This window comes from Equus przewalskii, chromosome 18 (genome assembly GCF_037783145.1).
Source record: "Equus przewalskii isolate Varuska chromosome 18, EquPr2, whole genome shotgun sequence".
Taxonomy (NCBI): Eukaryota; Metazoa; Chordata; class Mammalia; order Perissodactyla; family Equidae; genus Equus; species Equus przewalskii.
The window spans coordinates 39615392-39630821 of NC_091848.1; the positions used below are offsets into that span (position 1 = coordinate 39615392).

The following is a 15430-nucleotide window of genomic DNA, read 5'->3' on the forward strand; positions in this document are numbered from 1 at the left end:
ATATAATCCTTTTAATATGTTCTTGGATTCTGTTTGCTAGTATTTTGTTGAGAATTACTGCATGTATATTCATAAGGGATGTCCGTCTTTAACTTTATTTTCTTGTCATATTCTTTGTCTGGCTTTGAAATCAGGGTAATGTTGGTGTCATAGGGTGAGTTAGGAAATATTCCTTCCTCTTCTATTTTTTGCAAAATTTTGAGAAGGACTGATATTAATTCTTCTGTAAATATTTAGTAAAATTCACCAGACAAGCCATCTCATCCTGCACTTTTCTTTGTCAGGAGGTGTTTGAGTACTGATGTAATGTCTTTACTTGTTAAAGCTATGTTCAGATTTTCTCTTTCTTCTTGAGTCAGTTTTGGTAATTCGTGTGTTTCTAGGAATCTTCCTATTTCATCTAAGTTATCTAATGTTGGCATACAATTGTTCATAGTATTCTCTTATAATCCTCTTACTTCTGTAAGGTTGATAGTAATGTCTCTATTTTCATTTCTGATATTAATCACATCTTCTGTCCTTTTTTCTTAGTCTCGGTAAAGGTTTGTCAATTTGTTGATCTTTTCAAACAACCAACTTTTGGTTTTGTTGATTATTGTTTTTCTATTCTCTATTTTGTGTATCTTCTCTGTAAATCTTCATTATTTCTTTACTTCTGCAAGCTTTGGGTTTAATTCTCTTCTTTTCTAGTTCGTTAAGGTATAAAGTTAGGTTATTGATTTGAGATCTTTCTTTTCTTCTTCTTCTCCCCAAAGCCCCTCAGTACATAGTTGTATATATTCTGATTGTAGGCCCTTCTGGTTGTGGTGTATGGGATGACGCCTCAGCATGGCCTGATGAGCAGTGTCATGTCCCCACCCAGGATCCGGACCAGTGAAACCCTGGGCTGCTGAAGAGGAGCACATGAATTTAATCACTTGGCCAAGGGGCTGGCCCCTGAGATTTTTCTTCTTTTTAATGTATGCATTTATAGCTATAAATTTCCCTCTGATCTGTGTCTTTAGGGTAACCTATAAATTTTGCTTTTTGTTTTCATTCATCTCAAAGTATTTCGAATTTCCTCTTTGTGATTTCCTCTTTGACTCATTGGTTGTTTAAGAGTGTGCTGTTAGTTTCCAAATTTTGTGAATTTTCCACTTTTTACTTACAATTTCTAGTTTCATTCCATTGTGGTCAGAGAGAAAACTTTGTATGATTTTAAACTTTTTAAATTTATTGAAATTGGTTTTGTGGCCTAAAATATATTCTATCCTGGAGAATGTTCCATGTGTACATGAGGATATGTATTCTACTGCTGTTGTGTGATTATATATGTTTGTTAAGGCTAGTTGGCTTATAGTGTTATTCAAGTCTTCTATTTTCTTTTTGATCCCCTGTCTATATTTTCTATCCAACATTAAAAACAAGCTACTGAATTCTCCAACTATTATTGTAGAACTATCTAAAATCTTTCAATTCTGTCAATGTTTGCTTCATATATTTTGGCCTCTGCTGTTTGGGGCATATTTGTTTACAATTGTTATATCTTTCCACCAAATGACCCTTTTATCAATATATAATGTCCTTCTTTGTCTCTTATAAAAGTTTTTGACTTAAAGTCTACTTTATCTGATATATCTTTTGTTGTTCCTGAATTGTTACAATACTACCTTCTTTTTTGTTAATTTTTTCCTGATATACCTTTTTTCCCCTCCACATTTCCTTTTCTGTATATTTTTTAGTTATTTTCTTAATGGTTACTCTGGTGATTAAAATTAACATCCTAAATTTATAACAGGCTATTTGATTTGATACCAACTTAGCTTCAATAGCATACAAAATTCTGCTCTATACAGCTGCATCACCTCCCCTTATGTTGTTGTTGTCTTAATATCTTTACACATTGCATGCCCATTAAGAAAGATTTATAATTATTGTTTTATACATTTGTGTCTTAAATCATGTGGGAAACAAAAAAGAAAGTTAAAAAACAAAACTGTAATAATACTGGCTTTTATATCTTCTATGTAGTTGCCTTTACCAGTATTCCTTATTTGGCTTCAAGTTACTGTCCAGTGTTCTCTCATTTCAGCCTGCAGGACTCCCTTTAGCATTTCTTTTAGGGAAGGTCTACTGGTGATGAACAACTTTTGCTTTTGTGTTTCTGGGAATGTCTCAATTTCTCTTTCATTTTTCAGAGAAAATTTTGCCAGATATGGAATTCTTTGTTGACAGTTTTTGTTTTTTCTTTCAGCACTTTAAATATGTCATGCCACTGCCTTCTGGCCTCTATTGTTTCTGATTTGGAATTGGCTATTAATCTTACTGAGGATCCCTTACACATGATGAGTCACTTTTCCCTCACTGTTTTTAAGATCCTCTCTTTGTCATTGTAAAGTTTGATTGTAATGTGTCCCTATGTGGGTATCTTTGAGCTTATCATATTCGGAGTTCATTGAATTTCTTGGATGTGTAGATTTACATCTTTCCTCAAGTTTGGGAAGTTTTCAGCCATTATTTCTTCAAATATTCTTTCTTCCCACTTTTTTCTTTCTTTTCTTCTTCTAACACTCCTATAATATGTTAGTAAGCTTGATAGTGTCTCACAAGTCTCTTAGCCTCTTTTCATTTTCCTTTTGTTCCTCTGAGTCGATAATTTCAACTGTACTATCTTTAACGTGGCCAATTTCTTCTGCCTGCTTAAATCTGCTGTTGAACCTCTCTGGGAATTTTTCATTTTAGCTACTGTAATTTTTAGCTCCAGAATTTCTACTTGGTTCCTTTTCATAATTTCTCTTTCTTTATTGGTAGTCTCCATTTGTTCATTCATTGTTATCCAAAATTCTTAATTATTTTTTTCATTTGTGCTTGTTTTAGCTTCATAATTTCTTGATCTTAAAAAAATAAAGTTTTTCATCACTCTTTTAGTATCCTAAAAAGTCTTATTTTTAAAGTCTTTGTTATTCTTTTAATAAAATTAATTTCATCTGGAATCAATTGTTGTAGTAGTCAATTTTTTTGTTGTCTTTCTTAGCATTAGACTTCTTTATGCAGTCTGAAATTTTTTCTCTAGTTCCCCTTCTTTGCTCTCTACTCTGAGTAAACAGTTTTGTAGTTGTTCTCCACTAGTTTCTAGACCCCCAGTCTATAGTTTTCATAGTTCCTGATCCATGATATTACTGGGGATATGAAAAATAATCTAGCTACTGATCTAGCAAGTCAGAAGCCAGGCCCAAGAGTTGAGGGTTTAAAATCTTCCCACTGTTTTCTATTTTTCGTTATTATTTTCTTATGTCATTAATTATGATTAAATAATGTGGTTTGTAATATTCTACTTTTAAGTATTGAAGTTTTCTTTGTGGCTTTAATATAAGTTCAAATTTTTCAGTATTGAAGTTTTCTTTGTGGCTTTAATATAAGTTCAAATTTTTCAATGGGCACTTGAAAATAACACATTTTCAAAGTATAAAGTTCAAGATATATTAAACAGATTTCCCGTGTAAGTTGTTTCTTTGTTTCTCTGTGGTCTTCCTTGTTTTTTGTCTTCTTGAGTTGTCATTAAGTTGTACTAAAATCTCTCATTATTACTAGATTTCTGTTTATTATTTCTTATAGTTTTTGATGTACAATTGTTAATCCTACATTATTTGCCTTATTAAAATCTGTAAAGGGGCTGGCCCGATGGCCGAGTGGTTAAGTTAGTGCGCTCCGCTGCAGGCGGCCCAGTGTTTCGTTCGTTCGAATCCTGGGCACGGACATGGCACTGCTCATCAAACCACACTGAGGCAGCGTCCCACATGCCACAACTAGAAGGACCCACAATGAAGAATATACAACTATGTACCGGGGGGTTTTGAGGAGAAAAAGGAAAAAAATAAAATCTTAAAAAAAAAAAATTTCCTCTGAATAATAAAAAAAAATCTGTAAAACAGTTTCATGTTGATGGTACATTTCATCACTATAAATACAAGTAGTTTTCTAATTTAATATATTTTGCCTTGAACTTAACTTTGATATTAACATCATAACCCTTGTTTTATTTTTGCTAGTATTTATCTAGTATGTCCTACTACTAACCTTTGAATCACTTTGTTTTAGATGTTTCTCTTGTTGGTTTTTGTTTTATGATACATGCTGAAAGCCTTTTTCTTATAAAAAGTGACTTTTTTTAACTTACATCTATTGATGTGAGACATTTCATCTTAATTCTGTCATTTAAAAAATATATTTAGTATTTTTACATAATTTTCTGGGAGATAATTCACATCTCCCGTGCCCCCCTCACTACCCACCCCCCCCAGCACGTTAATGCAACAATTTTCCATAAAAAACTACTTAAAGAAAAGCTTTGGTCAAAAATGGAATGAAACAGCAAACAGTCCAAACAAATAAATAAGAATATTAAAAGACTGCTGCTTTAGAAATCTGACATTTTCACCAATTATATTCAAAGAAAACACACAAATGACATTTTCATGATATGTGTTTTCAGTGTTTCCTTGTGGTTGGCTTTCCTCTCCATCAAGCAAATGACAGTTGCAGTCAGTTGTAGTTTGTCATACTAGATCACAGAGGTTCACTCAGCTTCATATTTGTGAAGGCACTGGATAGAAGACTCTAAGGTCTTGAAATCCCAAATTGTCATGACTCCATCCACTCCTACCGGGTAAAATTTCCAATAATCTTGCTTGTCCACCTCATAAATAGGTACTTGAATGATGCTATTCTGGTACAGCATCTCTGAGGCAGTATTGTGGTCCTAGATTGTGACTCTCTTGTCCGTGTTGTGGAAATATTCCATGGCTAACAGGTGCTGGATGCTACGTTTCTGAATGCCTAGTTTGAAGACTAAGGTCAAGCAGCCATGCTCATCTTAAAGAGCACTGGAAAGCAGTCATGGCTGGCAGCTAAAACAACACTGTTTTCTGAGACAAATGAGCAGTGGCAGTAACTCTGTTTTCAGATTGAAAACTGAACACTGTTTAAGCCATCAGCAATGGACACGGTACTGTCATTGCTGACCCAAGCCAGAGAGCTCCCACTGGCAGAAAAGTTGAACCTGAGACCTAGCCTCCAGTGCCACCAAACTCTGACATCAGCTAACCAAAATGGCATACTGGTTGGCTTTTCATCCACTTCATTAATGTATGCAGAAGCACTCTGAATTTGAAGTCACATGATCCTGCTGCCAGCAAAACATCGTTGGGATGCCATTCCAAACTGTGGACATCAAATGAATAGGGGTTTTTTTTTCAGCTTCCATATGAATTGGCTTTTTAATGTGCTTGTTTACCCCTTGTCATTTTCATGCTCAAATAACAAATTGAAATGAATTGTGCTTCACTGTCCAGAGCAAATTTGTTCTCTAGAGGGGATCACTTCACAAAAGTGGCTGTATGATTAATTCTCAAGATCACCAGGGTTAGCTTCCAGACACTATCTTTCTGACTCCTGCAAAGGACAATGTGCTCACGCTTGAGAGCCCAGTCAACACCTGTGATGTGTCCAAGAGTGCTCCCAGAGTTCATGAGGTTTTACTCACTGGCTCCCATTCTTCTTATAGATGTGAACTTCATGGTTATCGTGGCGAAGGGCAATCCGAGCATGATCCCTGTTCCAGGCATGACAAGTGATCTAATAAAAACTGTTGTGGGGATAATATTCTTGGTGTTTCCAAAGGTAAGAATACCGGGTTCAGGGAAATCCTAACAGGCTCAGAGGGGAGAACTTGAAGACTCTGGTCAGTCAACATGAACAGGCTCTGTTCCCTTCTGCCACTTTTGTAGTAGGTTGTATATCCTCCTTTTTTTTGCTTTCTGTAAATACTTTTGCTATATGTTTTGTATTTTCTTATTTATATATATTATCCTTTGCCTAACTATTGAAGTTTTGGGGTATTTTAATTTTTTTCTAGTGGTTACCTTGAAGATAGAGTCTTAATTCTTCTTGAATTGTTATCTATGCATAATATAAATTGATTTCCCCTTATGAAAGGTAAAATTAATATAATTCCTCTTCCTCTAATTGTCTTTGCTTTCAATTCCCCACCAATTAGCCACTAAAATTAGCTATAAAATTATTAACTTTTTTGTTGGCAACTTTAACCTCCTCTCTACCTTCCATCTCTCCATTTTAAAATTACACCATTATTATTGTTATGAATTTTGTTTACATTCTATTTTATAATAATATTAGCCACTGTTGTTTAACTTTAGTTCTACAATTAAATAAAGTTAAATAATCACTACAGTCATGTGCTCCATAACAATCATTTGGTCAAGGACGAACCTCATATACTACAGTGGTCCCATAAAATTAGTACCATATAGCTAAGGTGTGTAGTAGGCTATACCATCTAGGTTTATGTAGGTACACTCTATGATGTTCACATAATAATGAAATAGTCTAACGACGCATTTCTCAGACCATATCCTTGTTGTTAAGCGACTCATGACTGTACACGTCCTTTGACCATGGCCTCTCCATGCATCTTTTCATTGCTTAGACATCATCCTGTAGTAGACTTTTTTGTAAGGGCTCATGAAGGTCTGTGTTTCATTTATGGTATTTTATAATGCATATAGAACCATTTATTCATAACTTATGTGTCTTAATTTACGTACATTCAAGCCTTGAATTCTGTAAAATTAGTTTGTTTCTGGTTTTTAATTCAAAATCTTTTTTATTAGGAAAGAATAGTATCTGTATTTTTTTGTGAAAAATGAGAAACAACATAAATGTAAAAATGTTAGGTATAAAGCAATTATCCATGAATCTGCAGTTACATCATAAAATGCCAACTACTTAAGGGTTCTAACTGTATAAGTGCCCGATGTATGAGGTCTTTACTGTTACTGTTATACTGCTACTCCAGTTAAGAATTCTTGCAACAAAGAAATTACATTAATATCCAAAGCTCTCCAACACATTGTCATCTTTCCTTTGTCTTCAGAGAACAGCTCACATACAGTCACTAATACCTTTATATAGATGAATTTTGTCTATTACTTTGGCTTGAGATCCACCCGCTACGCTCCAGCTCGACATTTCTAACTGCTCATTGAATAGTTAGCATGGATATCCCTGTAGCAACTCAAACTCATTTTCCTTTCCTCTCAAACCAGGTATTCTCCACGAGAGCTATTTTCAATACTCTATAGTCATCCTTGACATCTATTTCCTATGCCTTCCAAGCCCTGTTCCCCTAATGTTCCTAATCCTATCAGTTCTAGAGTTTCCCATGGTAACTCCTTCTTTGCCCCTTCTCATTTTCATTGTAGTTATCCTATTTCAGGCCCTCATTTGCTCTACTGCAACAGCTTCTTGAACATCTTCCTCCTTCACTGATAGATTAAGCATTATTGGAAAATAATCTTCCTAAAACATGTTTCAAGCAACCCAGGGTATATTTTATACTCAAGTTTTATGTTGGAAGAATTTACATATATACAGACATTTATCCTCTTTCAGAAGCCTTATGATTTTTTTCTGGAAATTTGTAGGAAATAAGTTTTAAAAATGAAATTACATTGACAACATACTTAGAAATAGAGATTTAATGAAATTTTACTGTGAATTCTTTTAAGTGCAAAATGTTCTTTAGTAAACTGACAAACACTTGGCTATTTTATCTTCTGTATATATCTGAGTTTTCATAATTCATCTTTGCTTAAGGTATGCATGAAAACAGGGAGAATGAAGCAATTGGAATGGAGATAATTGAAGACTTTGAGTGACTGACATTGGTAGAAAATTTTAAAAATACCTTTATTAATAACAACCATACTTAACTGACCTCCAGATTAGAGTTATAACTAAGAGCTTTCTTTGATACTCCTAATAAATATAGAAGTAGGCTGGGAATCTTCTTTCTTTTTTATTTTTCTTTTTTCAACATTCCAGGAAAGAAATGATGATATATGGAAATTATGTGAATAAATATCAGAATGCATATTTTTTTAGAGAAAAGTGTTATCATTCTTTAAATAATCTTCATTTGACATTTGTCAGAGTACATGCTATACCAAAATGATAGGTAGCTATTAGGTTATTAGCTTTGAAACAATCTATACTTGATTTAAATTCAGCTTTGCTATTAGTTGTGTGATCTTAGGCAAATTTGAATTTTTCATAGCCTTAATTTATTCATTTGTAAATTGCGAACAGTATCACCTACTTTATCTCAAATAATATGTACAAATCATATAGCACAGTGTCTGACACATAGTAGAAGGTCAATAAATGAAATTATAATGTTGATTCTTCCTTTGATGTCAATTACACTGGTAAAATACTAATTAACTTCAGACAATTTCTTTAATATTGAACTAATGATTATACCCAATATGGTAGTGGCTTTGCATTTAAAAAACACTGTGATTATTTAATTTAATCAAATTTATATAAAAGATTATATGTCATTAGATTTTAAAAGTAATAAACAATTTATTGTCTAACAGTTATTTAATTTAGATACAATGAGATGAGGTATGTGAATATGCTCCATAAACTTTGGGTACCATTTCTGTGACCTAGGTTGAAATCTTAATCCTACTTTTTATTAAAAACATAGCCTCAGTTTCTGCTCTGGAAAAAAAATGGTTGGGAATAGTGACAACAACTTTAAAGCGTTGCTAACAAAATCAAATAAAATAATGTATGTGAAACAGCTTTGTAAACTCTAAAGAATAATGCAACGACTAATTATTGTATTTTTGTTATTTTAACCATGACATTCATGGGATTTAATCCTATTGCTTTAAGTCAGAGTAAAGCAGATGAAAATAAAGGTATATCAATTAAATTTCAAAAAAGAAAAGCCATGCTGGAACAAGCAGATAAAAGTTCTGAAAGAAAAATTTATGAAAGCCTATTAATAAAGCCTTATTTATTTCAGAGCTGGAGTTATGAATAAGCCTGTGACCACCACAAAAAATAAATTAAAAGTGAATAATTTTCTATAACTTCCCTAAAATAAAAAAAAAAATCCAGAGCTCTATTCTTTTATGTATCAGACTTTTTTCCTAAATAGCATTAATTCTACATGATACTAATGTATAAAACAGGAAAAATAATTATAGAAATAAAAGATGCTCATTTACATGATTATAGTTACAAAGGGTCCATATGTGTGACTATTCAATGTTTAAAAACATTTTCATGATAAAAAGAAAACAAATAAGACATTATATACCTTGGTGTGTGATGATTTATAAAACATAATTTTGTAAAACAATTCTTAACAAACAAAATCTTGAATGCTGCCAACAGAACTGTATGGTGATTTTTAAGAAAGCCTTTTTGGAAAGCTATCAAACACTGCCATCTAGGAAACTTGTGTTATTCATGGACTGGTTGGTCAAAACGTTCAGCCAAATGAATGTAAAAAAACTTAAAATTGTTGGCTTTTGCCTACCGTACCAAGATCAGCCTTAAGATCTGTTGGCAGACTTAACTTTCTTGATCCTTTAACTGAAACAACAGAAAAAGGAAAAAGGCAGTTGTTAATTATATAAAATTAAAGAGGAGTGTGGGTAACAGTATGTCTTACAGTATAATTATTAAAATCCTGATGAACATTACATTCAGTGAGCATGTATGGAAGTGGAAATATTGTTCAGTGTTAGTTCATTGCCATTCAGTAGTAAATATTTAATAGGCAAACAGAAACATGAGAAAAGCAATTGTTCTTACAGTAAGTAATTAAGTGTATCTTTGCATTGTTTTTTTCACATGTGGTATGAGAAGTGATTTCTTATTTAATTTGAAAAGAATCAAAAATCAATTTCAGATGAATCTAATAGGTAAAGAAATATTGCAACAAATGTATAAGCTCATATCATAAATAACAATAAGGGTAAAAACTGAAGAACTCTGTCAACATTTTTTGAAATAGAAAGAAAATTCTATTATAGATGTATATGATATATTCAAGGAAACCTTACCATGCCTATTGCAGATGAAATGACTTTAGCATTGAATACTACAATGTTAAATTCAGTAGATAAGAACATCTTGAAAATACAAAATATTTGTAAATGAATTTAGTTATATTATTATAAATCAAGCTACCAGAAAAATGTTTGAATAAACCAAGAAAACTTCTACAATTTATTGAAAAACTTTCCTCATTATTTATGTTAAAAATTTTACATTGAGCCTCTCGTAAAATATTTAACTGGAATGCATGTTATCACAGAAAGAAATGCATTAGGGGAGATAACATTAGAAATCTTTTCTGTCAATCAATACTTCATTAAGACTCAAATTGGTACTACCAACTAACTTATACCTTCTAATGAGTGATTTTCTTTACAACTAGGAAAGTTATATTAAAATAAAGATGCAGGATGATAGAATAGAAATAATATTAAACTTAAAGTCAGAAAACATGGCTCACATATTTCTGAATTTGTTGTTAGTGCCGTTGGGTTGATTCTGACTTCTAACGACCCCGTGTACAGCAGACAAGAATCCTGTCCGGCCTTTTTGCACCTTCTGGTGCTATATCAGATAACGCTCCTGCTGCTACTCATAGGGTTTTCATGGCCAGTGTTTTTCTGAGTGGGTGGCCAGTTCCTTCTTCCTGGTCTGTCCTAGTCTGGAAACTCCACTGAAACCTGTCCACCACGGGTGACCCTCCTGGTATTTGAAACGCTGGTGCCATAGCTTTCAGCATCACAGCAACACAAAGCAGCCACAGTATGACAACCAAGACATGGGTGGTGTGGTTCTCTGACTGGGAAACTAACCTGGGCCATAGTGGTGAGAGTGCTGTATCTTAACCACTAGACCACTAGGGCTGGCTTTTGCAATTGTCACCATTTAGTTATATGACTTTGGAAAAAATCCCTTCATCAATTTGCAGCTTAATTTTGTCTGTCAAATAATATTCTTGATACTATCTCTAGTGTTTCAGCTGGCATTTGATTGGATTATATAGTTGTATAAAACTTCAATATAATATAAACCTAAATTTACTTTTGTGTGTGTGAGGAAAATTAGTCCTGAGTTAACATCTGTTGCCAATCCTCCTCTTTTTCGTGAGGAAGATTGGCTCTGAGCTAACATGTGTACCCATCTTCCTCTATTTTATATGTGGGATGTCTGCCACAGCATGGCTTGACAAGGAGTGCATATGTCTGTGCCCGGGATGTGAACCTGCAAACCCAGGGTCTCCAAAGCGGAGCGCGCAAACTTAACCGCTATGCCACTAGGTCGGGCCCCTAAATGTACTTTTTGTGTCATGAAACATTACTTGTCTTCTGATTTTTCTCTAGCCATTTAATAATTAAAGCCATTCTTAACTCACAAGTCATACCAACATAGGTGGCAAGCTAGATTTGGCCTGTGGGCTGTAGTTTTCTGACTACAATATGCCATGCTAAACTACTTAGCAAAGGAAACCTAAGAATTATCATTCTAATAAAAATAATAGCAGCAAGCAGTTGTCTCTATGAAAAGACATTAAAAAATAATTCTATTAAGGGGAAATCAAATTTTAGTAATTTGGGTTTAGCGTTAGTAGCACAAACAAAAAGATGTTATTTATATCAGAATATGGCAAACATATATGTAATAATTATGCTTCAGAAGAGGTTGAAAATAGAGCATATTTTGTAAATTGATAATTCAGATGAACTGAGGGAGTGGTCCTATTTAAATAATCTTTTATTTAACTTTTTAAATAGGAATTAATTTTCTATGATGTAAGGATTTGTTTCATAATTTATCTTTTTGATTGTTTGTATTTTGTTTTTAAATAATAGGGTATTTCAACACATCTATATAATATCAATTACTTAAAAAACAGATTACAAAAATGCTTTCAAAAAGAGGGAAAACAGTCGCTGCCTATTGGTCAATAAGCCCAGATGCATACAGCAGGACAATGACCACAATGTCAGATGTCCTGCAACTCCCCAACATTCTCTCCGATGGAAAATTCACCTCCTATATTCTAGTACCTACTTGCTCTGGCTATCAAATCTACTCCAGTTTTTGGATCCCCCCTCCACTTTAACATGTACCTTTTTGGCTTTCTGTAGACTTCTTCCCACCTGAAAACTGGGAGTCCCCTCACAAACCCCATACTAATTGTGTGGGATTAACTAGGGAACTTCTTTAATAACAATGTTAATAACAGGCCCCTGTTATTTATGCACAGAATAATCCTCATCCTTGCTTGTCCAACTTGTAAACTCCTACTCATCCTTCAAAACAACTCAAAAATTACCTCCTTTCTGAAGGCAGCCTCAAGCTTAAGGCTTCATCTGATGCCATTATCTTAACTTTCATAACACCTTGTGCACATCTCCTTTATAACACTTACATTTTATTTTGCTGGATTTTTTTACTCTACTACCCACCAACATCCTGAAACTTTGAGTTTTCCAAAGGTAGGGATTGTATTCCCAATACCTAATGAAGAATTGGCATAGAGTAGGTGTATGATACGTGTTTGCTGAATGAATGTTGGAAAAACAGTAGTCAGAAGGTAGGAGTGAACCCTCTTTGAAGAGGGCTAAGCAGACTGAGAAAGTATGTTCAAGCGTTAGAGGAAAATGGTACATATTAACATTTGAGGAATTTGGGTTGGAAGATGAATAAGGCAAGAGGGAATAAGGCAAGTAGTCCTGAAAATGTATAGAATGAAAACAATACGTATTAATCTTTGTAATGTGTCCCTGGAAATGCAGCTCTCTGAATTTCTTCATTTTTACTGTTATCTAAACTAAAGCATACACACCACTGTCGTTTCATATTGTTAGCCAAAGGGCAGAAAATGAGAAGCAGAAACTTCTCACTACTCACTGGCTTAGCACACTGCACAGAGAAGAGAGATGGAGAATCTTGGCTCAAAGGATTCTTAGATGTGATCTAGTTCAGTATCCTAGTCAATGCATGCAAGTATTTCTCCTACAACATTCTCAACGTCCTACTTGTTTGAATAGTTCCACAACAGAAACTTTCAAAGGTATAACAAAATGGCAATTTTGGGTAGCTATAATTTCTACAAAACTTCGTTATATTTGAGCTCAAACTACTTTCATTTACCATTTACTAATTTGTCCTAGTTCTATCCTCTGGAGCAATAAAGAGTAACTGATTCTTACTCTCTCACATGCCAGATTTTAAAGCATCTGAAGATACTTAGGGGCCACCTCCAGATACTCTTAGTAGATCAGGAGGAATTTGTATTTTCAAAAGTGTTGTAGGTAATACTGATGCCAAGAGGTTGGTAGGTCATATTTTAGGAAATAATGTTTTATGGTTTTATGAATATTAATCAACCTATGGGACTTTCACTCAGGACCCTTCCACAAAAAGTACTTCCTGATATGCATCTCTGATTTTCCATACAAAAGATGCCATATTGTCCTTAAGTTGTTAAATTAGATATAGACATCCCTTTGCTGAGCCTTTTAAGGTCATTATGATATTTTTTAAGTTAACAGGTAACTTTTTGGTTCCTTCTTTTTGAGTAGTTATACAAATATTTCATCATATTTTTGATCTTCCATCTGCTAGTGAGGAATAAAAGGTGGTAGTTACAAGGATGGTAATGCCCCTATTGGAAGAGGCTCGATGCCTTTTTCTTCCCTCTGTAAAGCTCCACAAAGACTTTTGCTTTTCTCCAAAGCGGGTTTTCTGGTATTTGAACTGAAGTCCAGGGATCAAAAACACAAGTGAGCTAGATTCAGCTGAGTGACCCTGAGCTAGTTACTTAATCTCAGGATGATTGTTTCCCTTTCTCTGCAAAATGAGGATAATAATAACCTCTACTTAATAGGGATCTTGTCAGCATTAAGGGAATATGTGTAAAGCACTTAGCATGGTATGGTATACAACAAGTTTTCAATATTAGCTATTATTTTCATTAATAAACTTAGTTGGCAAGAAAAGATTGTCATTCTTCAAAAATGACTTATCTGGGCAACATGTCCTACTTAAAATCTAGTGCCTAGCACACTCAATAAAGCCTCCAATTGTATATAGTACTATTATTTCTTTGCCCTGCACAATAGTACTTCCTAAGAGCTCACTGTCTCTTCAAGAGTGACATCACACACTTGATTCACAATGAGCTTATCTCCCATAAAAATCTCTTCAAATCATGTTGTGCATCCTCACATAGAATAGCATCTTTAATCCTTCACACTTTGAAGAACTGCCTGCCTTGGCTCACAGACAGTAACACAGCAAATAGTACCATAGGTAATACTGCTGCAGGGCGTGGAATATTGCTGCACCAAGCATTAGACTTACAACAGTTTGATTTCTTATAATCCTAGTCCTATTATATTCTGGGCAAACTGTCAGAAAATTCTTCTTGTTACTTTAACATGTCATGGCATACATTTTTGAAAATAAAAACAAAAGAAAGAAATTCATAACTGTAAACTAAAAAGGTGAATTTTATTCTACATAAATGATATCAGTAAATCTAGTTAAAAAAAAGAAAATTCAAAAGAAAGCATCCCCACAGATAGGGTTAATCACTTACCTAGAAATTGTTAGTAGGATGGCATAAGAGATCAAAATGATGCAAATGAATGAAAAGATTGGCTGAATGCAAAATACACATTAATATTTATCTATAAATTCAGGCCTAAGGATCAGGTGATCGCCAAGCCCTACAGTAGCACCAGATTATAAACCTTTGCAAGACTATTCATCTTTACTCATAGATTTTCTGCCTCCCAAATTCAGGTTCAGTTACAGTAATGAGGCAGGGTAGTCTGGTGGCTTACCATAGTTTATGCCAGAATGAAGTCATATGCTCAGCCCTAAATATGAACAGAACTTCAGGCATTACAACAGAATTTTGCCTAGAGGGTTTCACATCTCTTGATTGTATTAATTCCTTCAACCACCTGTATATCCATATGCCTTTTTCCTAACTCCTATTTCAATTCAAAGTCAATGGATAATGCAGTTTGGCTCATCAGAGGACTGTTGTATTGGCTTCAAATAAGTCTCAGTTAGATCCCTGGTTCCACATTTGAATCAAAATTTTAGGAACAGAGTGAACCCTGAGTCAGTCTGAATATGGCTACTACTTTAATGGGAAATAACATAAACAGCTAGGTTAGAAGTTTCTAATTCAAAGCTTCTGATTAGTTGTTTCTTGATTAGAAACTGGATTGACTTTTGATTTCCAATGAAGGATTTCTACTTTGTTATGGCTAAGCTAAAACTAATATTTGGAAATTTAGAAGGGTCAAGGAAACCAAGGTCAGTCTATTTAGGCCACGGATGTTCATTATTGCTTTTATGGTAGCCAGTACAATATATTATTGAGAATCTATATTGTGGACATTAGCCCAAAGTTAAGGTTAAGAAACTTGGCTAAAGTTATAACGGTAGAAATTCACAGGTTAACATCACATTTCTCTGACTCCAAAGCTATGTCTTTTCCACTAAGCAACACAATCTTCCTGATATAGAA

At 33.9% G+C, this 15430-nt stretch overlaps 1 protein-coding gene and 1 pseudogene across 20 annotated transcripts in view; both read right to left on the minus strand.

The window, feature by feature from the left end:
* Positions 1-15430, minus strand: part of STXBP5L (syntaxin binding protein 5L) — a 350864-nt gene that overhangs the window by 48044 nt on the left and 287390 nt on the right. For 9 of the 20 annotated variants that reach the window (XM_070583799.1, XM_070583805.1, XM_070583795.1 and 6 more), the window contains one exon: positions 9400-9450. The exons of the other annotated variants lie outside the window; for them this stretch is intronic. In XM_070583799.1, coding sequence (XP_070439900.1) covers positions 9400-9450 — 51 coding nt within the window. The remainder of the gene's footprint in view (positions 1-9399; positions 9451-15430) is intronic. 20 annotated transcript variants of the gene reach the window in all.
* On the minus strand, positions 4419-5748 carry LOC103548431 (actin-related protein 2/3 complex subunit 1A pseudogene; annotated as a pseudogene).